This window comes from Notamacropus eugenii, chromosome X (assembly GCF_028372415.1).
Source record: "Notamacropus eugenii isolate mMacEug1 chromosome X, mMacEug1.pri_v2, whole genome shotgun sequence".
Lineage (NCBI taxonomy): Eukaryota > Metazoa > Chordata > Mammalia > Diprotodontia > Macropodidae > Notamacropus > Notamacropus eugenii.
Window position 1 is genome coordinate 100,451,820 of NC_092879.1, and position 26,762 is coordinate 100,478,581.

The window sequence follows — 26,762 nt, forward strand, 5'->3', positions numbered from 1 at the left end:
CCTGACCTGCCTTTCTCTGCCCTGGAGACCCAAATCCAGAAAAGCTTTCCATTCTTTCCTTGTCTTAGCAAAGAACAATAGTAAACTTTTCTTCACCTCGATAAAGCATTACTTCAGCCACCTGTGCAAGAGTCTACAGGACATTCAAACAGAGGCAGTGGGAGGAGAATGACTTGTCTCAGGACGGGATGTATCTGAATTCTAAGTTGAGGGGAACTCTCTGAGAAGAACAACCAGCCTCCAGATATTTTAGGGGACTCAACCCACAAATTCGGCTAGAGTGGAATCGTTATGAGAGACCCCAGGCCCCAGCTGGCATGTTGGCCCCCAAACTGGACACCAACAGTTTTAATCTGTGTTGCCATTCCAAGCTCCTCAACAGAACAGGACATCTGGCCTGCACCTGGAATGGTAGACCAGAGAGGACGAGCTCGGCTCCCAGCATTTCTATTCAACTACAAAAAGCAGTCACTTAATCCACTTGTTCAATAGCTGATAGAACACTGAATATTAAAAAAAAAAAATAGGACAGCAACTTGTCTCAGAAGCATTTCTACCTGAACCTCAAAAAAAAAAAAGATGAAAACAAGAGAATTCAAGCCAATGAGAAGTTGATTAAGCATCTATCATGTGCCAGGTATTGTGCTTAAGACCTGGGGACCCAAAGAAGGGTAAGAGACAGTTATCAGCCCTCAAGGAGCTCCTAGCCTGATGAGGGAGAGAGCATGTAAAAAGCTATGGACAAACAAGCTAGAGGCAGGAAAATTTGGGGAAGGCACTAGCAAGGAGGGTTTCTTGTAGGAAGCAGACTCTCTCTTTATCCTGGAAGCTCACACAGCCATCAGAAGCATGGGCAGTCTCCAGGTGGATGACTCCGAAGGTCACCCAGGCCAACTGCAGTCATTCCCTGCTCAGCTACCTACTGGAAGGACTTGGTCTCTCATACCCCTGGGCCTGATCTTCAGCTTCTGATGGGGAAACACAGGCTCCTTGACAGCAGAGAGCAGCTTGCCACCTTCTTCTCCTGTTCATATTTTCTGAGTTTAGCACAGCACCTGGACACAGGAGATGCTGAAGAAATAAATGCTTCTTGACTTGGCTTGAGGGAAGCCAGGGAGGCGAGAGATGAGGAGAGAAAGAATTCCAGGAATAGGGTACAACCAGGGAAAGTGCACAGAATTCCAAGATGGAATGGAAAGACCAGTCAGGAGGCCAGTATCACTGACCTGAATATGTGAGAGAAGTAAGGTGTGAGAAGACCAGGAAGGTAGGAGAGGCCAGCTGATGAATGACTTTGAATGGCAAACAGAGGATTCTGTGTTTGATCCTAAAGGTGACAGGGAGTCACTCGAGTTTACTGAATGGGGAAAAGGGGAATGACATTATTAGAATATTGCTTGAGGAAGCTCACTTTGACAGCCTTGATAGACTGGAGTAGAGAGAAACCTAAACCATCAGGCTATAGCAACCATCCAGGTGTGAGGTGATGAGGAGGGATAAAAAGGTCTAGAAGAGCCACTGTAGTAAGTGGGAGAGGGAGTGGATAAGAGAGGTGTAGAAGGAGTGCTCTGCCATGATGAGGGCCCAATTGATACCATGGAACCTAAATTTAGAGTTGAGCCAGGCCTGCCAATTTTGTGATTTTCTCCAGTTTCATTCAGCACCATGCTTTAAAGAATGAAGGCAGGGGACAGTAGGAGTGATACAGGGCAAGACAGGATAGGATAAAGGAGCCAGGGGCTCAAGATAAGAGGACAGTGTAGAGGTGAACCAGTTCACCAAGGGGTCAAGATGGGGAAGGGAGGAGGCCAGAGCTGGGGCAGGAGTGACAGTCTGGGAAAGAGCTGAGGGATCAAGGGGTTAGAGGTCAAGGTGAGGCCTATAGATAGGGTATAGGGGTGCAAGACAGGAGAAGTGGAATGACAACTCACTATGATCAGATAAGAGAACTTCAAAGTTCTCCAACATGGAGGCGGAACACTTGTGAGTAACACTTGATCAAGGGTATGGCCATCTCTGCGGGTAGCTGAGGTGGGGTAGAGGAGAAGAAGACATGGGAAATGAATGAATTAAGGAACAGAGAGTTAAGAGTGTTTGAGAGACTAGTAATATGTATGTTTAAGTCCCCTAATATGACGGAAGGAGTTGAGGAAGAGAAAACCTGTGAGTCAGGCACTGACTGACTCACTGAAGAAAGGGAGTGTTGGGGGAGGGGGGAGGGGTGTCAGGAGATAACAGCTACCAGAATTCTGATTAACTGACAAATATGGATCAAGTGTAAACCTCAAAGGAAGAGAGGTCATATGAGTGACAGTGATCCAGAGAAAGCCTGGAAGTGTCTACCAAGACTCAAGTGTATTCCAACACTCTGGCTTCAACTACTGGGGAGAAGGTGTGGGGAAGGGCAGCTGGAAAGACTATGCCTTCAGAGGGGAGCCCAGTCTTTGTGAGAGCCAGAAGACCGAAAATGTTGGAAAGGAAAACATTTAAGATGAAAACAAGTCTGTTACCCATGGAACAGAAATTCTAACAATCACAGTGGACGGCTTGGGGTGAGGAGCTTTAGAATGTGACTGGCTGGGGGTGGAAGGCAGATCTGGAGAGGTAGGTAAAAGGGGTTGGTTACAGAAGTGGATTTGAATAATGACACTGGGTGTCAGAATCACCAGTATTGGGAGGGTAGGATGGGGGTGGGAGTTTGTTCATCACTGAAGAATGAGTTTAGGTGGACTCTCAGTATTCTGGGGGTGGGGTTCAGTCACAGGGTGGAATTCTCTAGGGTCAGTCAGGCAGAAGCATGTAGCTAGAAGAGGAAGGGGAGGTACTCGTGTTGGAGCAGGTGAAGGGACCAGTGGGGGAGGTGGTCATTGTTCATGATATCAGGACACATCAAGTCCCTGGAATGGCATTAATCAATAAATACCCACTTAGGTGCTGATTATGTGCCAGGCACTGGACTGAAACCCAGGAATACAAAGAATGAGTAAAAAATCACTGCCATCACTTGGCAAGAGACAACCTGTTGACAACATGAATCAGTGGGCACAAAATAAGTGTGGAGCAGATGGAAAGGAACCTTCCAGTGGAAGACATCAGCAACTGGGAAAAACAGTCTAAGCCAATGTGAGAGGTCAGCAGGAGAAGCCTGTGACACTGGCGGGGGGGGGGGGGGGCCCGGAGCCTGGCCACAGCAGTAGCCATAGCTTGGAGAACTCTCAGCCCAGACACAGAAAGAGGGAGGGAGGGAGGGTCAGACAACTGCTCAGAATGGGATTACAGGGGACCCTTTGGACAGACTTGACTTAATGGATAAAAAAGGCACAAAAATTCACTGAAGAAAAAAACTCCATAAAAAACCAGAATTGGTCAAATGGAAAAAGTTACAAAAGCTCACTCAAGAAAATAATTCCTTAAAAATGAGAATTGGGCAATTGGAAGCTAATGACTCCATGCTATATAAAAAAAAAAAACAATAAAACAAAAATCAAAAGAATGAAAAAAAAAAAGAAGAAAATGTGAAATATCTCATTGGAAAAACAAGTGATCTGGAAAATAGATCCAGGAGACAGAATTTTAAAATTATTGAACTACTACAAAGTCTTGATAAAAAGATGCCTAGATGCCATATTTCAAGAAATTATACAAGAAAACTTCCCCAACATCTTAGATGTTAGAGGGTAACAGAAACTGAAGAAATCCACTGATTACCTCCTGAAAGAGATCCCAAAATGAAAAATCCCAGGAATATTACAGTCAAATTCTGGAGCTCTTAGGTCAAGGAGAAAATACTGCAAGCAACCAGAAAGAAACAATTCAGTATTGTAAAGCCACAGTCAGGAGTACACAAGATTTAGTGGTTTCTATAGTAAAGGAGCAGAGGGCTTAGAATATGATGTTCCTGAAGGCAAAGGAGCTAGCCTCACAACCAAGAACAATCTACAAAACAAAACTGAGTATGATCCTTCAGGGGAAATGGACACTTGATGAAATACAGGACTTTCAAGCTTTCCTGATGAAAGGACCAGAGCTGAATAGAAAATTGGACATTCAAACATAACCCAAGAGAAGCATGAAAAGGTAAACAGGAAAGAGAAATCACACTGCCTGCATTCTCAGTGGGATGGGAAGGAGAGGATTGGGAACTCAAAATTAAAAAAAATAAGAAAGTTAAAAATAAATAAATACTTTTTTTTTTGAAGACTAGGTCTCTAGAGGGGGAGCAGGAAAGCAGGAGAAATGAAATAACCAGTAGGTTCCATATTAAATATTCAATGATATGCATATCAAGTTTTGCTAATGACAGGTAAAGGTTTCACAAGAATGAGCCAACCCCTGTCCATTCAAGGCCTACATTTGGGTTAGCTTTGCTAAGCTAACTTCAGCTTACTTCTTCCTCCAGTCACAGCCCTAGGAAACTTTAGACAGAGCCTAACTGAGTCCAAGAAGATCAAAAAAGTCCAGGAAACAGAGACAAATCCAAGATGGCCTACTGACCAGGAAGCACCCAAGCAACAAGCAACTAGGTAATTTTTTAAAAAGGAGAAACCAATGGGAGCTTCTCACATGGAAGAGAAAAGGGGGGAGGGCACAGAATACAGGGTAAAAACATAGGACACTGTGAAGGGAGAGGTAAGAGCCCCAGCAGAGTCAAGAAACATTCAGGCATCCCACCTGGCTTGAACAGGAGGTGTACATTACTAGTAGGAAATGAAGCTGAACAGTTAATTGGAGACTTTAAAAGTCAGGAAAGACTGTTTGGATTTTATTTTGAAGGAGATAGGTAATCATCTGAAACATTTATTTGCCAAGCACTCATTAAAGCACCTACTATGAGTTAAAAGGGTGTTTTCCAGCAGGCATGTGACAAGTGGTATTTTCAGATGAGTCTAGGAGAGTAGAGAACAAGGTGTATATATAGATGAGAGGGAGAAAGAAACTGAAGAGACAGACAAGCAAAGATATCTCAAAAGCTCATGAGAAACCAGGCTCCCCCACTTAGTCTCCTAAAGATCCCTTTGGTACATAAGATTTACGTCCCAGGCCTTCTGCCACAGTCACCACACAGCTCTGGTTTATTTTTAATCAGAGTAAATGAAAAACAATTTTTGGTTCATTATTTTTTTTTGTAAAATAGTAACTTGGTATGGTGGGTGGAATGCTCTTAGATGTCACTCCCACTTCTTATTCTTAATAGCCATGTGACCCCAAGTCAATGATTTCTTGTCTGTGGGTCTCAGGAAACTGTTCAGAAATCACCTTCTAATATTCCTGTTTTAAAAGCTCACAGTGTCTACCATTAAAACTCAAGGTTACAGTGCAGACCCCACCATAACAAAGCCAAGCAGGAAGCACTGGACAGTCTGAAGCAGAGACAGCAGTGTGGATTCTCAGATGTATCAGCCCTGGATGGGAGTCCAGTGGAACTGAGTGAGAGAGAAGCACAGAACCCCAGGTAACAGCAACAGCCTCTCCTGAGATTATCAGCCTGCAGATTAAATGTCTGTAAATCACCTACTTGAAATTCCAGAAGCCAAGATGGCAGAGTGATCTATAAATGCTCTCCCCCTCCCCTTGTTGACCTTAAAAAACACAGAGAATATTTCCCCAGGAAAAATACTGGAATAGTGGGATCACCCGAAGGGGTCCCTTAGCCTGAGAAGGTAGGAAAATGGCTAAGGGGGGGGGGGGTTCCTCTTGCTGTGGCTGAAGGGGACCAGTGCAGGACCAGAGGCATCCCAGACAGCCTCACCTCAATGCCAAAGGAGGTGGAACCCTTAAGCACCAACACCAGGACCCTAAGCATGCCTCAGCACAGCCAGGGGAATCGGGAAGACACTAGCTCAGACAGGATGCACCAACTGCTGAGCCTGTCTGTGCTCTAGCTCAGGAGAAGAGACCTCCTCTGGCCAGACCACCCCTCCCCCACATCTCATGCAGAGAGCTCCAGGGTAACTCCAGGGAAACTCAGAAAGACTTCACCTGGCCTCTGCTTTGGCACACCGGCCAGCTCAGCACCAGGTAAGCTGCAGCACTCTAGCTTCTAGCTGAAAGAACCAGAGGTCACAATACATAAAGCCTCAAGTTCTAAGCACAAGAACTGTGGTACAGAACCCCCTATGCCCCAGACGCAGAGATCTACTTGAAAAGCCAGGTAAAAGTCAATCATCATGAGCAGGAAGCAAGTCAGAAAAGAAAAGACCATAGAATCTTACTATGGGGACAAGGACCAAAACACGAATATCAAAGAAGTTGATGTTGAGACTGTACTCCCACCTGAAACCTCAGAAGGGAATATGAACTGGTCTCAAGTCAAAAGAGTATTCTTGGAAGAGCTCAAGAAGGATTCTAAAAACCAAATTAGAGACGTAGAAGAAAAATTGGTTAATGATTTTAAAAACATGAATAAAGGAATCACAGAAGAATTTAAAAGAAAAATTGGACAAATGGAAAAGGAAGTACAAAATCTAACTGGAGAAAATAACTCCTTAAAAGGAACAACTGGGCAAATGGAAAAGGAGATGCAAAAGTTAACTGAAGTAAACAATCTATTAAAAATTAGCATTGGGAAAGTAGAAGCTAATGACTCTATGAGATATCAAGAATCAGTCAAACAGAATCTAAAGAATGAAAAAAACTGAAGAAAATGTAAAATATCTCACTGGAGAAACAACTGACCTGGAAAATAGATCCAGGAGAGAAAATCTAAGAATTACTGGTCTACAGGAAAGCCATGATGGAAAAAAAAGCCTGGACAATATCCTCTAAGAAATCATCGAGGAAAACTGCCCTGAGGTCTTAGATCCAGAGGGCAAAATAATCATCAAATGAATCCACCAATCACCTCCTAAAAGAGAACCCAAACACCAAGGAATATTGTTGCCAAATTCCAAAACTATTAAGTAAAGGAGAAAATACTGCAAGCAGCCAGAAAGAAACAATTTAAATATCGAGGAACTACAGTCAGGATCACACAGGACCTTGTAGCTTCTACTTTAAAAGTCTGGAGGGACTGGAATATGATATTTCGTAAGGCAAAGGAGCTTGGACTACAAACAAAGATCAATTATCCAGCAAAACTGAGCATAATATTTCAGGCAAGGAGATGGACATTCAATGAAATAAGGGATTTCCTGACCTTCCTGATGAAAAGGCCAGAGCTCAATAGAAAATCTGATCTCCAAATACAAGTCTCAAGAGAGGCATAAAAAGGTAAATAGGGGGAAAAAACTTGTTATTCAATATGGGCAAACTGTTTACATCCCTATATGGGAAGATGATACTAGTTAATCTTGAGAATTGTATATTTATTATGACATCTAAAAGGGATATACATAGATAGAAGGAGTGGGTATAAATTAAATGATGTGATGATAAAATATGTGATTCAAGGGTGCAAAGGGATTGTAACAGGAGATGTGAAAAGGAGGCAGAAAAAATAAATCATAGGAAGAGGCACAAAAACATATTACAGTAGAGGGAAAGAGGGGAGGAAGATGAGCACTGTTTGAGATTTACTCTCATCTGATTTGGTTCAAGGAGGGAACAACAAACACAATTAAGTACAAAAAATCTAACTAGCCCAATAGGCAGTAGGAGAGGAAAGGGGATAGAAAAGGGAGGAAAGGCTAAAAGGAAGTAATATGGGAAAAGGGAGATAAAGGGAGGGAGGCTGATAGAAGGGAGGGAAGACTGAGGGAGGCAGTGGTCAAAAATTAAAACTCTATTGTGGAGGAGAAGGAAGAACTAAAAGGATAAACGGGGAAATAAGATGGAGGGAAAGACACAGATAGTGATCATCACTGAGAATGTGAATGGGATGAACTCTCCCATAAAATGGAGGTGGACAGCACAACGGATTAAAAACCATAATCCAACAACACATTGTTTACAAGAAACACATCTGAAATGGGGATACACACAGGGTAAAGGTAAAAAGTTGGACCAGAATATATTATGCCTCAGTTGATGTAAAAAAAAGCAGGGGTAGTTTAAGGAGTGAATGTTGAAAATTGTTTTTGCATGCAACTGGGAAAAAAGAAATACAGGTAATAGGGTTTAGAAATATATCTTGCCGTACAAGAAAAGAGAGAAGATGGGGATAAGGGAAGGGAGGGGTGTGATAGAACGGAGAGCAGATTGGGGGAACGGGTAATCAGAATGCATGCTGTTTTGGGGTGAGGGAGGGGAGAGATGGGGAGAAAATTTGGAACTCAACATCTTGTGGAAATGGAATGTTGAAAACTAAAAATAAATAAATAAAATTTTTAAAAAAGCAGAGGTAACAATCCTGATCTCAGTCAAAGCAAAAGCAGAAATACATCTAATCAAAAGAGATAAGGAAGGAAACTATATCCTGCTAAAAGGCACCATAGACAATGAAGCAATAGCATTACTAAACATATGTGCACCGAGTGGTATAGCATCCAAACTCTTAGAGAAAAAGTTATGAGAGTTACAGGAAGAAATAGACAGCAAAACTATACTAGTGGGGGACCTCAGCCTCCCCCTCTCTGAACTTGATAAATCTAATCTCAAAATAAATAAGAAAAAAGTTAAGGAGGTGAATAAAACTCTGGATTAGGAAGATATGATAGATCTCTGGAGAAAATTGAATGGGGATAGAAAGGAATATACCTTTTTCTCAGCAGTATATGGCACATAGATAAAAGCTGACCATGTTTTAGGACACAAAAACCTCACAATCCAGTGCAGAAAGTCAGAGATAGTCAATGCATCCTTCTCAGATGATAAGATCATAATGCAATAAAAATGATATGCATTAAAAGGTCATGGAAAGATAGACAAAAAATTAATTGGCAACTAAATAATCTAATCCTAAAGAATGAGTGGGTTAAACAACAAATTGTAGAAACAATCAATAACTTCATTCAAGAAAATGACAATAATGAGACAATCTACCAAAACTTATGGGATGCTGCAAAAGCAGTTCTTAGGGGAACTGCCGACATGAATAAAACAGAGAAAGAGATCTATGAATTGGGCTGCAGCTGAAAAACCTAGAAAAAGAACAAATTGAGAATCCTCAAGTAAATACCAAGTTAGAAATACTGAAAACCAAAGGAGAGATTAATAAAATTGAAATTAAGAAAACTATTGAACTAATAAATAGAAGAGTTGGTTTTATGGAAAAAACACAATAAAATTGATAAACCTTTGGTTAATTTGATTTTAAAAAAGATAACCAAATATCAAAAATGAAAAGGGTGAACTCACCTCCAACAAGGAGGAAATTAAAACAATAATTAGAAATTACTTTGCCCAACTGTATGCCCATAAATTTGACAACTGAAGTGAGATGGATGAATATTTTAAAAAATATAAATTGCCCAGACTAACAGAAGAGGAAGTTGAACATTTAAATAACCCCATCTCGGGAAAAGAAATTGAACAAGCCATCAATGAACTCCCTAGGAAAAAATCTCCAGGGCCAGATGGATTTACAAGTGTATTCTATCAAACATTTAAAGAACAGTTAATTCCAATACTATATAGACTATTTAGGAAAATTGGCAAAGAAGGAGTCCTACCAAATTCCTTTCATGATACAAATATGGTTCTGATACCTAAATCAGGAAGAGCCAAAACAGAGAAAGAAAATTATAGACCAATTTCTCTAATGAATATTTTCATTTTTTATTTTCATTTTAAATTAGATATTAGATATTAGCATTTTAAATAAGATATGCAGCAACTTATCACAAGAATAATACTCTTTGATCAGGTAGAATTTATACCAGGAATGCAGGGCTGGTTCAATATTAGGAAAACTATCAGCATTATTGATCATATCAACAACAAAACTAACAGAAACCACATGGTTATCTCAATAGATGCAGAAAAAGCTTCTGACAAAATACAATATCCATTCCTATTGAAAACACTGGAGAGCATAGGAATAAATGGATCCTTCCATAAAATAATAAGCAGTATCTACCTAAAACCATGAGCAAGCATTATATGTAATGGGGATAAGAGGTAGATGCATTTCCAATAAGATCAGGGGTGAAACAAGGATGTCCATTATCACCACTGTTATTCAATATGGTACTAGGAATGCTAGCTTTAGCAATAAGAGAAGAAAAAGAAATTGAACAAATTAGAATAGGCAAAGAAGAAACTAAGTTATCACTTTTTGCAGATGATATGATGATATACTTAAAGAATTCTAGAGAATGAAGTTAAAAACTACTTGAAATAATAAACAACTTTGCCAAAGTTGCAGGTTACAAAATAAACCCACATAAATCATCTGCATTTCTAAATATTACTGACAAAGCCCAAAAAGAGATAGAAAGAGAAATCCCACTTAACGCTACGGTAGACACTATAAAATATTTGGGAGTCTGCCTGCCTGCCAAAAAAAACACAAAACCCAGAGACTACATGAACACAATTACAAAACACTTTTCGCACAAATAAAGTCAGATCTAAAAAAGTGGAAAAACATCACTTGCTCGTGGGCAGGCTGAGCCAATATAATAAAAATGACAATTCTACCTAAATTAATTTACTTATTCAGTGCCATACCAATCAAACTACCAGATAATTATTTTCTAGAACTAGTAAAAATAATATCAAAATTCATCTGGAAGAACAAAAGGTCCAGAATATCAAGGGAACTAATGAAAAGAAATGCTAGGGAAGGTGTCCTAGCCCTACCAGATCTCAAATTGCATTATAAAGCAGCAATCATCAAAACCATTTGGTACTGGCTAAGAAACAGAGGGGTATAAACTAGTGGAATAGGTCAGGTACTCAAGACACAGTAGTCAATGAATATAGCAATCTACTATTTGATAAACCCAAGGACCCCATCTTCTGGGATAATTTTGTCACTGACAAAAATTGCTGGGAAAACTGGATAACAGTGTGGCAGAAACTGGGCATAGACCAATATACCATACACAAGAATAAAGTCCAAATGGATACATGATCTAGGTATAAATATTGATACTATAAGCAAATTAGGAGAGCAAGGAATAGTATATTTGTCAGATTTATGGAGAATGGAGAAATTTATGACCAAACAAGAGATAGAGAACATTATAAAGTACAAAATGGATAATTTTGATTACATTAAATTGAAAAGTTTTTGCACAGACAAACCCAATGCAACCAAGATTAGGAGGGAAGCAGAAAACTGGGAAAGAACTTTTGCAACTAGTGTCTGTAATAAAGGCCTCATTTTTAAAATATATAGAGAACTGAGTCAAATTTACAAGAATACAAGCTATTCCTCAATTGATAAATGGTCAAAGGATATGAACAGGCACTTTTCAGAGGAAGAAATTAAAGCTATCTATGGTCATATGAAAAAATGCTCTAAATCACTATGGATTAGAGGGATGCAAATCAAAACAACTCTAAGGTACCACATCACACCATTCAGATTGGCTAACATGACAAAACAGGAAGATGATAAATGTTGGAGAAGTTGTGGGAGAGCTGGAACACTAATTCACTGTTGGTGGAGCTGGGAGCTGATCCAACCATTCTGGAGAACAATTTGGAACTATGCCCAAAGGGCTACAAAAATGTGCCTACCCTTTGACCAAGCAACATTGCTTCTAGGACTGTATCCCAAAGAGATCATAAAAATGGGAAAGGGTCCCACATGTACAAAAATATTTATAGTAGCTCTCTTTGTGGGGGCCAAGAACTGGAAATCAAGAGGATGCCCATCCACTGAGGAATGGCTGAACAAGTTGTGGTAGATGGATGTAATGAAATACTACTGTTCTATAAGAAATGATGAACAGGAAGACTTCAGAGAGTCCTGGAAGGACTCATATGATGCTAAGTGAAAGGAGCAGAACCAGGAGAACATTATACACAGTAACAACCACACTGTGCGAGGAATTTTTCTGGTAGACTTAGCCCTTCAGAGCAATGCAAGGACCTAAAACATTCTCAAAGGACTCTTGAGGCCAAATGCCATCCACATCCAGAGAAAGAACTATGGAACTGAAACACAGAATGAAGCAGAATATTTTCTCTTCTGTTATGTTTTGCTGTTTGGGTTTTTCTCATGGTTTCTCTCATTCATTAAAATTCTTATATGCAACATAACTAATGTGATTGATAAGAATGTTATGTGTAGAACCCATATAAGATCACATGCTGTTCAGGGAGGGAGGGGGAGAAAATCTAAGACTTATGGAAGTGATTGTAGAAAGCTGAAAACAAATAAATTAATTTTTTAAAAAGATAAAACAACATAAAAACAAAAACAAAAAAACTTGAGGTTATCCCCATGGGATAGGAATGATCAAATAGTCTTTCCATATCTGAAAACTTTATTTCTGGCTCAGCTCCAAAGCTGCCTCCTCCATGAAGCCTTTCTTGAGTTCCCCAGTTGGGAATGCACTTTCTTTCCTGGACCTTTGGATCATATTTGGATTCTCAGTGGTTCATATTTGCAGAGATAGCTTATTTTCTCTTATTAGGCCTAAAGCTCCACAAGAGCAGTAACTATATCTGAAGGAGCTTGCCTCTTCCAGAACTGTGTGCACATAGCAGATGCTAAATAAATGGTTGGCAAATGAACAAGTGGAGCTTTCTTAACAAAGGTGTAGAAAGCAGTTCCTCCAGGCCATGTACTAACTTCACCTCACTTTCAAATTTGACCCTGAACCACTAAGCAAGAGCTGGAGAAGAATTCTTCCATCATCCCACTGGCCTCATCAGTTTTACTGATGAATTTTTAAGAAAAGTCTTATCTCTCAACCATAAAGAGTTAGATATCTGGATTCAACCCAGTCTATTAAAGACAAAGGGCTGAATTATCTGTATAACCCAATATTTAAAATTTCTCTTGCTATTTTCACCAGAAGTTTGTGTAATTTCTCCTTTCAAAATATTATATTTGATTAAAATAAAAAATACATATAAATTCTTCCATTTTAGTTAAAATAATTATGTTTGTTGCTAAACTCCCCTCCAGCACCCCAAAGATGAATTGAATACAAATTTCTGTGTCTGTCGGTTCAGGGTAAGTGCTCATCTCTGGAATTCACTTGCTGACCTGGAGAATTTACCTCCCAATTCAACTTCCCAAGTATCTGCTTCAATTAACTTTGGCAAAGAAAAGAGCCAAGCTCTCAGTCTGTTTGCTGGTACAACTAAGTAAAACTTTGAAAAAGCAGCCTACATCATGGCCTAAAAACGTAGCAGGGACCAGTCAGTCACTGCCCCAAAATGAAGCCTTGCAATTGAATTGTGGTGAACACCTACTAAAGGTTATATTGAGTAGTTTCCAGTCTAATTACAGACATAAGGGACTAGGTCATCTCTAAGATCATTTCTATGACATCCATATCAAAAAGCTCCCTCTGCCACATATTCAAACCCCTCAGTGTCACCCTCCATTCTCTTCCTCTTAGTTTTAGTCTGATAAAGAGGTCCTCTGGGACAAGAACAAGCTGAGAGAGCACAAGGGCGATATAAACTATGAGAATGGCTGAGCCAGTGAAAGATATGGCTCTGGGCAAGTGCTGGACCAGACGCTAGTAGCTCTCTGGCCTCTCTTCCCAAGGAGCAGAGGAGACTGGAGCCAGGTCCAGTTGGATGCCACAGCAACAGTACAAATGAGGACTATTTCAACAATTCATTACAGTCTACCATCTGGACTGAGCAAGAGAAAATATCAACATTAATCTGGAGAATCAAAAGATCAAGAATCTCAAGGGAAATAATGAACAACAACAACAAAAAAACACTAGCAAGGGAGGGAAGGGTCCAGCAATAACAGATCTTAAACTATCTTAAAAAACAGGTCAAAACTCTTAGCTCCAGATTTTCAAATAGCTAAATCAGAACAGGTCAGGTACACAACCTACAAAAGCAATTTAACATAGCAGTAGTGTTCAATGAACCCTCAAATTGCAGCTACTGAGGTGAGGGTTCATTACTCAACAACAATTTGTGGAAAAACTTTGGGAAAGTAGTTTGGCAGAAATCTGTTTCATACCAATTTCTCACACCATATACCATGAAAAGCTACAAATGGAAACATGGTTTAGATATAAAAGGTCACAGCAAACAAATTTTAAAAAAGTAGGGAAGGAAATACCTTTCATAACTATGGAACTTGAAAGAATTCATGACCAAGCAAGTAACTGGTAGAGATAATCACACAAGAAAAAATGGCCAATTTTGAATATGTAAAATTGAAAAGATTTTTTAAAAAACCCAACCAAAATCAATATAGTTGTAATTAAAAGAGAAACAGTGAACTGGGGGAAAGTTTCTCTGATAAAGATTTGACATCCAAAAATATGTAAGGAATGGATTTAAATATATAGGAACAAGAGCTGTTTTCTAATTGATAGTCAAATGATATGATCGGGTAGGTCACAAATGAAAATAATTGAAGCTATCAACAGCTGTATGAAAAAAAAATTCTCCAAATCACTAAAAAACAGAGAAACAGAGATTCAAATCACTGAGGTTCCACTTCCTACTCATTAGCTTTGCGAAGATGACAAAAAAGGAAAATAACAATTTTTCTGTGGGAAGAGGCTATGTAAGGAATCACTGAATTATACAGACCTTGTAAGCCTAGATGGTAAAGAAAAGACCTATCCATGTGCATGTGCATGTTTGTTGTAGCAAAGAACTGGAAGCAAAGGGTGACAGGTGCTGGAGGTTATGGCTGAATAAGTACAAGTATACAAATGCAATGGAATATTATCCATAAGAAATGCCATAAGAAATAATGAAAGAGATGGTTTCAGGGAAGACTTCTATTAACTGAAGCAGGATGAGGTGAGCAGAACCAGAAGAACTATTTATACGGTAACAATATTGTAAAGAAAAACAACTCTGAAAGATTTAAGAAATCCGATAAAAGAAAGGACAGAAGATGAAGTGTGCTAACCGTGTCCTGAGAGGAGATGATTCCAAGTTGCACGATGAGATAGACTTTTTTTAACTAACTGTTCCCTTTTCATCAGGATATAGTGAAGTTAAATTAATTCAAGTTTCTAAATCTTTTTGAGGTTCAATCCAAGTCACTTTAACAAGTGTCTTTTATGTTATAGTTGCCAGAGTCAAGAAGATAAAATCAAAATAGTCCCTGCCCTCAAGAAGCTTACATGTTACTGCAAGGGTTTTTAACTAGGAGTCCAGGAAATTTTTTTTAAAAATCTGATCATGGAATATGAATAAAATCAGTTTCCCCTGTCTTCCTTTGTGTTTTTTCAATTTTATGCATTTAACCACACGATTCTGAGAAGCATGGGCTTCAGCAGACACAAACCACACAAAGGAGCCCTGCACTGGGGAGCTGTAACAGAGGCATCCATTTCTGGACATGGGTAAGGGGGTGGTGGTGGAGGCTTTTGTTTAACGACACATTTGTTTATAAAGGTTTTGTTTTTCCTTTTTGTTTTTTTTCTGGGGCAAGGGAGGGTGTAGGGGAATGGAAAAAGTTGAGAGGAAAGGAGTTTAGCAATAGTATTATCCAAAAAAAAAGAAGAAAATAAAACAGCATTTTAAAAATGCATAGAAGAAGCAGAAAAAAGTTCAGAAGGAAACAGATGAACAGAATGGCTTTGAGATTAACAAACAGAATTTATTGTATAATTAAAAAGAAAAGCAAGCTGTGTGATAAAGACCTGGAGCTTCTCATCCTCATCATCTGATTTATTCTGTATACGGAAATGCTCACTTTATTTGTTTTTATTAAGTTTAAAAACTTTTAAAAGCATTCTACCAGCAGAGTGGGGGAAAAAGCCAACGAAGCCAAGCCATGCCTGGAAGACCTATCGTTGGGGAGTCTGGCTGTCCGGTCTCCTGGCCGTTTGCCATCTCTACAGTACAACTGGCCTCCTATGTTTCATACAAGCTCAGCAAAGTCACCCTGGCAGGCAATGTGACCCAGTAGCTACAGTACTAGACTTAGTATGTCATTTAAGGTTTGTGTGCCTTGACTTCTTCAGCTGTATAATGAAGACAGTAGTAAGAGCAACTCCCTATATTCTGGAACCATCCTGAGGACTACATGAGCACATATGTAAACTACAGCAGTGAGAACTAGGATTATTTACTATACCCCCATCTGAATGGCAGCCTCTGGAAGGCAGGGGCTGTTTGGGGTTCTTTCCTATATCCTCAGGATTCAGCACGGAGACATAAAGTAGTAGATGCTTAATAAATATCTGCCAGATAAATGACTGACTTGTCCAGGGTTGACGTGGTAAAGACTTGATTTGAAGCCCCGGGTTCCGGCCTCGTGGGCGGGAGATTCAAGAACTCTGTCCTGATAGTCACCTCCAGCACCTTGGCCTCAGTTTACTCCTCCTCTGTGAAGTGAAAGGATCAGGGGAGATGATTTCTAAGGTCCCTGTGTCAGCTCTAACACAGTGATCCTGAATGCCCAAATTAGCCAAAGCTTTGTGCCCCTTCCCCACCCTACTACAGAAGCACCCCAAAACCCTGAGGAGTCCCCTTCAGACAAAGGTCCCTTGCCTCAGATGATGAGAAAAGAGAAAGCCCAACCCTGTCAGCTTGCCAGCTTGCAGGTATCGCACTTAACAAGCAGACTGGCCCATCAATGTTGGTGCACCTGTCTCACAGCGAGGCAGTCTAACTTCTCAGTTAACATATGTCTATGTTTTAGTTGGTGTAAAATTAGAACCTCTGCCATCGAGTGTCCTTAGCACTCACTTCAGCAGAGTCAGGTCAATCAAAATGCCCTCAATCTCCATTAGACTAAACATTCGATCCACGTTAGAGTGCCCTTCTGGAAAAGGGCCCTGGGCCCAGAGGAGAAATCAGCCCAAAGGAACGCTTCAAGAATTCCTCTCCAGCCCAAGAATGCCGCTGTCTTTTTCTATGGCATCCTCTTGGGTTAATTTTAGGAACTACCGACCAAGCCCCTAAACTCAACCCAGTCTTTAACTACAGACATCCTTCATCTTGCCTAACCCAAGTTAAAGGTAAAAAGGTGGCTCTGAAAAGCTGACCCAGTTGAAGTGCAAAATAGATTCCTTACTTGACCCCAAAAGAACCTTTGTGAGCCATTAAAATCCTTTGCTTTGGAAGGGATATGAATACATGGAGGAAGATGGATGACTTCTATTTCCAGAGACAGAAATTCTTATGACAGGTAAAACAGGGTGGGAACTGAAGCCACATGTGGCCCTCTAAGTCCTCAAGTATGGCTCTTTCACAAGATTCCCCACCAAGGAATGAGCAGAAAGCTAGGTTGTGGGTGCACTGAAGCTCACTGAACAGCTGTCAATTTCAGGTACCCCAAATTGCCCGGCCCCTAGTTCCCTCTCAGTCAGAGCAACAACTGCCTTCATTGTGGAATTTAAGACCAAAGTTTAATCCAAGGCAACACTGAATCCTGGCAGAGTCCCAAGGCCCTCCCTCCAGGCCTTCCCAGTCCTGGGGAAGCCCTTGCCCTCCTGATTCAATATGTGCACAGAATCGAGACAGATTTGTTGGGTCAAGAGCAGTGATTTCATCAGTACAGGGAACTCCCAGGGAGGAAATTCCTTCTCTCAATGCAGATTGTCAACTTTCTCCAAACTCAGTATCCAGGAGGCTAAGTGACCTGCCCAGGGCCAAAGAGCCAGTTCCAGGCCTTGAACGTAGTTGTCCTGAGGGCATCAAGCTGAAAGGATAGACAAACAAAGGACTGGGTTGTTTCTACCCCTTCTAAAGCCCAAGCCCCTGGAACACAGAGGGAAGGTTTCTTGCTTTCCTCCAAACATCCACTGTTGCCTTCTGGTTCCCCACCGGACTGGCATGGTTGCCTGGTTCCAGGTTCAAGTCAACTTGGCAACAACGGCAAAGTGGCAATGCTAGAAAGGATCCTGGGGTTCACCTCACCCAACCCCTTCAATTCAACAACTGTGGATGGTGCTATTATGCTGGGTGAGGCAGCCCCATAGAGGAAAACAGAAGCTTCTTCTCAAGGGAGACAATATGTGGAGAACTAAGGTAAGGTCCTCATTGGAGGAAGGTAAGCACTAGCACCTGGGCTAGGGGGACCGCCTTCCTGATGCAGTGGCCCCAGAGCTGAGTCTTGAAGAGAGCTAAGCAGCTTGGCTGGAGAGTCCCTCCAAGGAAGCCTGGAAAGGCTCACAGCACGTGAAATGGCTCAACTTTTCTCAGGAAATGTACTTTGGGGATGTGTTTGGGTTTTGGGAAGAAGTAGTTATCAAACAGTTTTTTTAAGAGAATGAGAGGCAGCCAGGTGGAGGAGTATGTCTTTTATACTGAAGGCAATAGGGAGCCACTGAAGGTTCTTCTTTTGAGGTGGAGTGGTTAAGATCTGGTCAGCCCTGTGCCTTAACAAGGTTACTTTGACATGGTATGGAGGCTAAACTGAGAAGGAAGAGATGCTAGGAAGCATGGACTGTTAGAATAGGCCAGGTAAAAGGCGAGGGACCTGAACTAGACCAGTTGCAGCAAAAGACAGTATGGCCACGAAGGCCATGACATCTGCATCTCCAACAAAGAATCAAGAATGACCCTGAGACTCCAATGCCTGGGAACTAAGGGGACAGCAATGCCCTCAACAGAAATGGGGAATTTTCATGAAAGGAAGTGTGGGAAGGGTCAGCTGAGGTTCAGAGTCTGTGACTTGTTTAAGGACACCAAGACACTGAGCCCCTGAGTGCAGAGGCCTTGGTCCTGGGCTCTCCCTTAGCTACCTTGGAATCAAACCAGGACTGAGGAAAGCCAAGCCAGATGAAGAAATGCCCCTTCTCTTTCATAGACATATGACTAGGAGCCACCTAAAACAGCCATGATGACTTAATGTGGATACCAGAAATGCAAGCCACCACTAAGAAAATGAAGCAAGCCAGGCTTACATACTGCGAAAGCGGGCAAACAAATCCACCTCCTCAGCCTGCCCGGGACATCAGACTGGTTTGCTGTGGCCCTTCCAGACGGCTTCCTGCCAGACACTTCTCCCATGACTTTCTTCTTCCTTTTTTCCTCCCTTCCCTCCTTTTCTTTCTCTTTTCCCTCTCCCTCTTCCTTCTGTCTCTTTCCCTTTCTGTCTCTCTCCCCTTCTCCTCCTTCTCTTTTCCCTCTTTTCCTCTCTCCCTTCTGTCTCTCCCTATTCCCTCCCTCCCTCCCTTCCCTCCTTCTGTCTCTCCCTCTCCTCCTTGTCTCCCTCCCTTCCTTCTCTCTCTCCCCCCTTTTCCTTCTTTTGTCTCCCTCCCTCCCTTCTTTCTGTCTTTCTCTCTCCCTTCCCTCCTGTCTCTCCCTCTCCCTTCTTTCTGTCTCTCTCCCTTCCCTCCTTTTCTGTCTCCCTCCCTTCCCTCCTGTCTCTTCCTCTCCCTTTCCTTCTTTTGTCTCCCTCCCTTCCTTCTGTCTTCGTCTGTCTCCCTTCCCTCCTTCTCTGTCTCTTCCTATTCTTTCCCTTCCTCTCTCCCCCTTTCCTCCTTTTCTGTCTCCCTCTCTCCCTGCTCCTCCCTGGCACTTGTTGGTATCAGACTACAAGTACCTTCAGGTCAAAGAGGTTTCCCAAGTCCCTTGGTTTACATCTCCCACCAGGACCCAGGCAGAGACTGTGCCCGATAAAAGAGGCAGAGTTCATTCTGGTCCCGTTCCATCTAGTAAAGCAGCTCCTCCTAATGGAAGCAAACATCCTGAAAGTTTCCTTCTTCTAGCCCCAGGTGAGTGAGGGATAGGGAAGACAGGCCTTGCTCCCACCCGCATCACCCCCTCCCACCTCTTAGGCCTTACATGCTCCACCTAACCCAGGACTGCTTGGGTTTGTTTGTGTCCCAGTCCCCTCTGGCACTCTCTTGGAACCTATAGATCCCTTCTCAGAAGGATGTTTTTAAATGATTAGAGGAAATGCTAAATTTCAGTTAGCACTTAATGAAAATAAAGATACATTTTTTTCCATCCAAGTTCATGGCCACCCCTTCCCAACATATCCATGAGTCCATGGACCCCAGGTTAAGAACTTCTGATCTAACATGAAGGGATTGGGGGGGAGGGGAGGGAAGCCACTACTTCTAAGTGGACAGCAGTGCCCCAGGCCCCACCCACCTGGACTCCACATTCCAGTTCAGAGTGCTAGTCATAAATGAGTGTTTCCTGGTTTACTTAAGTGCCCAATTTCTGCCTTGCCCTGGAACTGAGTTTTGAATTTTCCAGAAAATCTCCATCGTTGTACAAACCCAACTTGGGGAAAACTACAAACCTAAAATCAAGTGAATACCAAGGTGTCCCTAAGAGAAGGCTGCTCTGTCTTAGATGACAGACTCCTCAGACTCCTCACCCCCTCACTCCCTCCCTCGGTTCCAACAAGAATTCCAGTAGAAAACGAGAGCCCCCAAGGTGGCTTGGAGCAGCACATGCCCTTCCGAAGAGGATTCAACCAGCAAAAGAAAGTCAGACCGGCCTGTCCTTGCCACTCCCCTTGGCTTTCCCCTCGTCCTTTCTCATTCCTCGCCCTCGCTCTTGTCTTTTGCCCATCAATGCCACAGCTGTGCTTGGGCCTAGGGGTCCCTGGGTGCTAAAGGCACTCTATCTGTATCTATTCTTAAACTTGACTTACCTGCAAGGAAGAGAAATAGAGAAATGTTTTAGAAGGGTAATTGTTGGGTACTCTCTGTTTTGGAATCTTTCCTGTTTTCTGTTGTTGTTTTGGGTCTGGTTTTTTTTTGTTTACCCTTTCACTTATATGGTGTATCTATATGGTGTATATGTGGGGAGCTACAGTCTTCTATCTTGAAATGTCAGATCTGGAGGGAAGCCTACAGGTCACCCAAATGTCTCTGGGTTCAAGTCCCTAGTGAGCAGAATGAGTGAGAGAGTAAGGTGAGAGAGCTGTTGTCTAGCCCCAGATAAATGATCCATCCCCACCAAGTAGCTGCCTGACCTTGGGCCTTGTTCCTCTCTCCCTCTGAGCCTGTTTCCTCAACTGTAAAATGAGGGGAAAAACCAATCAAATTTTTTAAAAAAATACATAAAATGAGGACATTGGATTCACAGATCCTTTTAAGCTCTAACATTCTGTGATCTTTTCAAAGCTTTCCTTCCCAGAGCCTCAGCTTCCTGCTGTGCAAAATAAGGGGGCTGAACTAGATGACCAATGGCCCTGGGAGCTCAAAATCTCTTGATACTATAAACCTGTGACCCCTGGGACACTGCAAGTAGTCACTGAAGTTCTTTGGAGAGCAGCGAAGTGGAAAGAGAAGCTTATCTGGATTCAAAGGATCAAGGCTCAAATCTGGACGTTGTGGCTTTAGATGAGTCCTCTCTGGGCCTCAGCTCCCTCATGGGCCCATTTCTAAGATCATTCCTGCTCAGACATGCCACCTAAGAAACAGCCTTGATGGGCCAAAGATACAGAATGGCTGTGTGTTCTGCCAAGAGATCTTATTTGTATTCATTTCCTTAGCAAACACCCACAATAATTGGCCTTTACAACTTGTGTGGAAGGATTAACAAAAATCCTTGATGAAAAAAAATACTAGCACCTAAGAAAAAAGAATTCTGAGGGAAAGGGCGGGGGTGGTCCCTTGGGGCTGTGCTGCAAGGACTGGAGATAGAGGATTTTTTTTTTCATGTTGGGGCCCCAGGGGAGGCATCAAACAAAAGGAGAAAAGAATAACGTGCAGGCCACTGCCCTTAGTAAGAGATGAACTAAGCAGCCCGCTTGGGCACATGGGCATGTGAGCCACCTGAAGTCAGCACCTCAGTAGCCAAGAGAATCTCTGCTAGAACCTAGAGACTGGGCCACCTGGGGCCAGCTTTGATGAAAACCTATGTGCCAGGACTAGCAGGGGACTTCCACCAAATATGTATCTATTAAGTGCCCAGGGGTGGAAGGCCTGGCACTGGGGGAGCACAGGTGAAAACCCCACACAGCCTTGTGTCACGTTAGGATGGCCATAAAGAACCAGAAACAGGAAGGAGAGGGGAATTCTGAGGGAGACAAAGCAGGGGTGCCATCCAAGCTGTGCCCTTAAGGACTGGCCAGATTTAAACTGACTAGGGAGGAGGGCAGAGCCAAAAGAAGACACAAGGGCTATTCAGAGAACAGTCACCCAATTTAGCTGGAGCAGAAGGTATATGTAGGAAGGTAGGGCAAGCTTACACAAAGAAGGTTGAGGCTCAGAAAATGGAGGCAGGGAAGACTTCTGAGATCACCCAGCAGAAAGCTCACCTTAACTTAGATGAACTTGATGCCCTGGGAGGTCACCCAGTCAGTAAGTGGCTGAGATTCCAGACCACCTCCTGGGAGTCTTGGCCAACACTAGAACCAGAAGCTTAGCCTGCCCCTGGAAGGTAGTGTAGAGCCATGGCCAATGTCAGAAGAGAGGAATGCCATGAAGAAGAGGAATGCTAGAGTATGAGAACTGGAACGCTCATCCCTGGCCAGGGCACACTGGTGTTATCCCTGTTGATTTTTCCTCTTGAGAGGTCCAGCTTTTTGCTCCTTTTTCTGCCATCCATTAGCTCTCTCTCTCCACTGTGCCTCCGATGTGCTACTGGAGGGCCTGCCCCCCCCCACCCCAGCCTCAGCTTCTCTCTCTGTAAAGGTGCCCAAAGGCATCTCACCGCAATCCATCAGCCCTTACTCTCTGCACCTCAACCAGTCATGGCAATGAAGGCCTAACCCAGGATGGAGAGAGAATGCCCAGTATTTACTCTAATCAGAAAACACGTTCTGATAACCCCGATGCCCACTGCAGAGGCAGAGACTTGGCCCTACAGGTGCTATGGGTGGAGAGCAAAGGTGAAAACTCGTTGGTTTCCCTGAATACACACGTCCTCAAGGAGGCACATAAACCGTTTCCGTCACAGAAGCGCAGACTTTCAAAGGTGCAGCATTTAGATCCCTAAAGGCCACCTGTTAAGTAAGGTCAGAGGCCAGCCTCCACACCACAACTCGACAACAAAGATCCGCATCCCCGGGTGCTCCGCTCCCCTCCCCTCCCCTCCCCTCCCCTCCCCTCCGGCGGCACCGAGAGCGAGCGAGCTCCAGGCTCCCAGCCCCAGGACTAGCAGACGGATTAAAGGCCGACCTCCTTCTCTTTGCCTTCCAGGTGCTGCCAGGAGTCACCCTTCCCAAAGGGACAGTCACCGGGAGGGGAGCGAGTCGCGGATCCCAGGCAAGTGCTCCAACAGGCAAGGGTCAGGGGGGCGACCCCCGGGGAAAGCCCACAGGCCTGCCAACCTCCCCTCGAGCCCAGCGCTGCTTCGTGGAGGGGCAGGCACTGGACGAAACCAGTACCTTCCACAGGCAAAAACCAGCGCACAAGTGCGGGGGGGCAAAGGTGGCCCCGGCCGCCCCCTCTTTACCAAAAGCAGCAGGCTGGGAAAGCGAGGCACATGCGGAGGGAGAGGGACGACAGGCTGCAATGGGGGGGCCGCCCCACCCCCACCGGTTCCTTGGGTCCCCGCTCTCCCCGGGCCCGACAGCGGCGGAAGCAGCGGCGGGGAAACTGAGGTCTCCGTCTCTCGACCCACCCCACACCCGGCCCAGCTCACCTGGTGCGGGACCCCGGGCCTCGAGCTGGGGAAGCGCCCAACGCTCGGGGCGGCCCTCCCTCTCTCTGTCGGTCCGTCCCGCGCGGGAGGTCGGGGACACAAAGCGGGGCGCGCGGGAGGGGAAGCCGCGGGAGGAGGAGCCGCCGGCGGCAGCGCCAGGGGGCGGGGCCGGGTCCACTACGCCACGCCCGCCACGGGTCAGGGGGCGGGGATGCGCCCCAGGCCGCCCCGCCCCCGCCAATCGGCGCCCAAGGCCGGCCCGAGGTGAGCCTCGGGGGCACGTGGGCCTCGGACGACCCCCCCCCCCCCGCCCCGCCCCGCCCCGCCCCTGGCCCTATTTGCAGAAGCAGCCTCACCCCCGGGCGAGCACAAAGAGAGCAGGGGAGGCCGCAGCTTTCGGCGTCCTGCAAAGCCGGCTGCTCAAAGGGCATTCCCCCCTCGCAGGCCCCCTGCACCCAGGCTCCCCTCCCCCCGCCCCACTCACCCTGGTGGGCCCCCCCCAGACGACCACGGGCCCCGCCTTCGGGGGAGGGGAGACGGGAGGGGGAGAGGAAATGAGACGGCCCTGGGGCCTCCTACCTTCGGGTCTGTATTGGGCCACGATGGTGACCGACTGTCCGGCCCGCTTGAGGGCGGCTGCGGCCTGCTCGTGAGTGGCATTTCTCAGGTTCACACCATTCACCTGCCCGGGACAAGCAGAGATGATGCGACCCGCCTTCCTCCTCCCTCCCTCCCTCCCCCCCTTCCGCCGTGCCCTCTGCTTCCCCCTCCCGTTGATCCCCAGCAATTTTCTGAGGCCCTCTGGAAGCCGGGGTCCAGCATCATCCACCTTGCCTCCCCAGGGCAAAGGTGCAGAAGATCGGGGTCCCTCCAGTACTCAGATCTGCTTTACCAGAGGGAATGCCAACTAGCATAGTGATGTACCCCTCCCTTGGTTCTGGGCCTCCACCCCCATCTCTAGAGAGATTCCTTCCTGGACTTTGGCCACTTACGGAGAGAATCCGGTCTCCTCGGCGAAGCTCTCCACTCAGGTCAGCTGGGCCTCCAGCCAGGATAAAGGAGACAAAAATGCCCTCTCCATCTTCTCCACCTACAATGTTGAAGCCCAGGCCTGTGGAGCCCTTGTGCAAAACAATCTTCCGGGGCTCTCTGGTGGGAAGGAACATAGAGATCAGAGTGAGGTAGAGCAAGCCCTGGCCCTTGGGCTAGGCTGGGAGGCTTTAGGCAGGCCTGCCAGTGTACATGTGCATCCTCCTCCCAAAGCTGCTGGCCTTTTTCCCAGTCCTCCCTCCACTGAGATCCCCATCCTTAGTGTCTTCAGATCTCACTTCTCACCATATTCATGTGCCCAGGAGGGGAGTGGGGGCAGTAAAGAGAGAAGGTTCAGAAGCTGGGCTATTAACTTGTGGAAGGGGAGAGAAACCTAAGCTTTTATATCGACATATTCCAAAGAACTGAAGCCCCTCCCAGCGCTGTCGTTTCCCAACCCCAAGCAACCACAGGTTTGTCAGGGTAGAATCAGATGATTTTTAAGGTTGTGGGCAGCCTGAAAATCTACAGCCCTCTATGACATGAGCCCTAAGCACATTATCCTGGTTTGGATGCCTCCAGGAGGAATTCTCTATGGAGACTGGGAAGGGGGCAAGACTTCAAATCCCAGAAACACTAACGGCTTTGGGAAGCCATTTTGGCACCTCAAAGGACTAAACAGTCAATGTCCCCCTGCCTCCAGTGCCCAAGAAGTCGAAGCATCGGTGACTGGTAGCCTTTACACATCTTGAGTCCTTCTTTGGCTGAGGAGAAAACTCGGGTCCCGGGAGAGTTCTGCGGGGGTGGAGGGGGGCGGAGTTTCTTCGGGGACTCTAGAGGTCAGTGGGGGCTGCCACACTCCTCCTACCTGGTGTCCCTTTGGGGTCTCTGGGAGAGTGGGGGCCAAGCCCAGCGTTGCTGGGCCCTGGAGGGAAGGGAGGGTGGAGGCCCAGCTGTCCCCCCCATGAAGCTCCTCGCAGACATTCAGCAGGGGTGAGCAGAGTACGGGACCCCTCCAACTTTCAGCCCAAGCCTCCTTGCTGTCTTCCTCCTCCATTTCCTCTTCTTCTTCATCCTCCTCATCTTCATCCTCCTCCTCAGGCGGCTGCTCGGATGCAGCGAATCCTCATCACGATCAGTGTCTTCCAAGTCAGCTTCGTCTTGGTTCCAGTAATCCTCGTTCACCTCCTCAGCATCCCTGTCGTGCTGCAGCCCCTGGCACTCCTCCCCCTCCTCCTCCTCTTCGTTGTTGTCGTCCTCCTGCCCCTCCCCCTCCTGCTCCTCCTCCTCTTCTTCCTCTTCCTTCCAACCAGGCTGCGCTGCCAAGAAGCTCCACAAGGGCTCGAGGGCCCCCAGTACCACTGCTGCCTAGCATGCCTCCTCCCAGGGTGGTATCGGGCTTCGCCTCATGACCCGACGGGAGCTGCCTCCACTAGGCCCCCCCACTCCTTCCCCAGACCCCCAGGACCCTAGGCCACCTCAGTAAGAGCTGCCTCTAGCCATGAGGCTGGTCGCGGCCCACCTCAGTGCCACTGACAGGAAAAGGCGCTTGAAACTACCTCTCAGGGCATGGCCCCTCCCAGTGCGCACGCACCCCACTGCCACCTTCTCAGTGGGAGGAGTGACGGGGGCCTTCCGGCCTCCAGGCTCTAGAGGCTCAGGATGCTCCTGGGGGAGGGGAGAGAAGAGGAGAAGCTATGGTGGAACTTGAGGCTCACATGAGGGAGGGGAGAAGGTGGGAAACTACAACTGAGCGCGAGGCCCCCACTCAACATGTCCACATGGAGGGAAGAAACTACCACAGCACTCAAGACTCCACCCACCACCTCCACATGGGGGGAAGAAAGCTCAAGGTCTCAAGGGCCATCTTGACGTTACATGAAAGGGGACCCAGAAGTGGGTTCCATGCATGAGGCCCTGCCTGCCACCTCAACATTCCACAGGAGAGCCAGCAGAGACCTGACCTTAACATTCTATGAATTTAGCAGTTTTGTGATTGCCCAGCCACCCCCTGACTTTAACTTTCTAGGGGAAAGGAGCCAGACTAAGGGTGTCCCCCCCTCATTCTGGCTGCTCAAGTCATTTTTTCCTAGCCACTTAATACTTTTTCCTTGAAGACTGGGACAGGGAACCATAAAGAAAGTGAAGAGAGAGAAAGGAGAGCAGGTCACCAGGATCCTAGGGTTGTCAGGAGGGAAGGGCCTCTGAGGCCAACTAGTTCAACCCCTGATTTG

General features: G+C 45.2%; 1 protein-coding gene across 1 annotated transcript in view; it reads right to left on the minus strand.

Annotated features, from left to right (window-relative positions):
• The window catches only part of DLG3 (discs large MAGUK scaffold protein 3), a 69,857-nt gene that overhangs the window by 32,236 nt on the left and 10,859 nt on the right, over nt 1-26,762 (minus strand). Inside the window, exons 7-10 of the mRNA XM_072627331.1 lie at nt 26,128-26,196; nt 25,397-25,453; nt 24,492-24,704; nt 24,079-24,181 (exon numbers count right to left, since the gene is read on the minus strand). Coding sequence (XP_072483432.1) covers nt 24,079-24,181; nt 24,492-24,704; nt 25,397-25,453; nt 26,128-26,196 — 442 coding nt within the window. The remainder of the gene's footprint in view (nt 1-24,078; nt 24,182-24,491; nt 24,705-25,396; nt 25,454-26,127; nt 26,197-26,762) is intronic.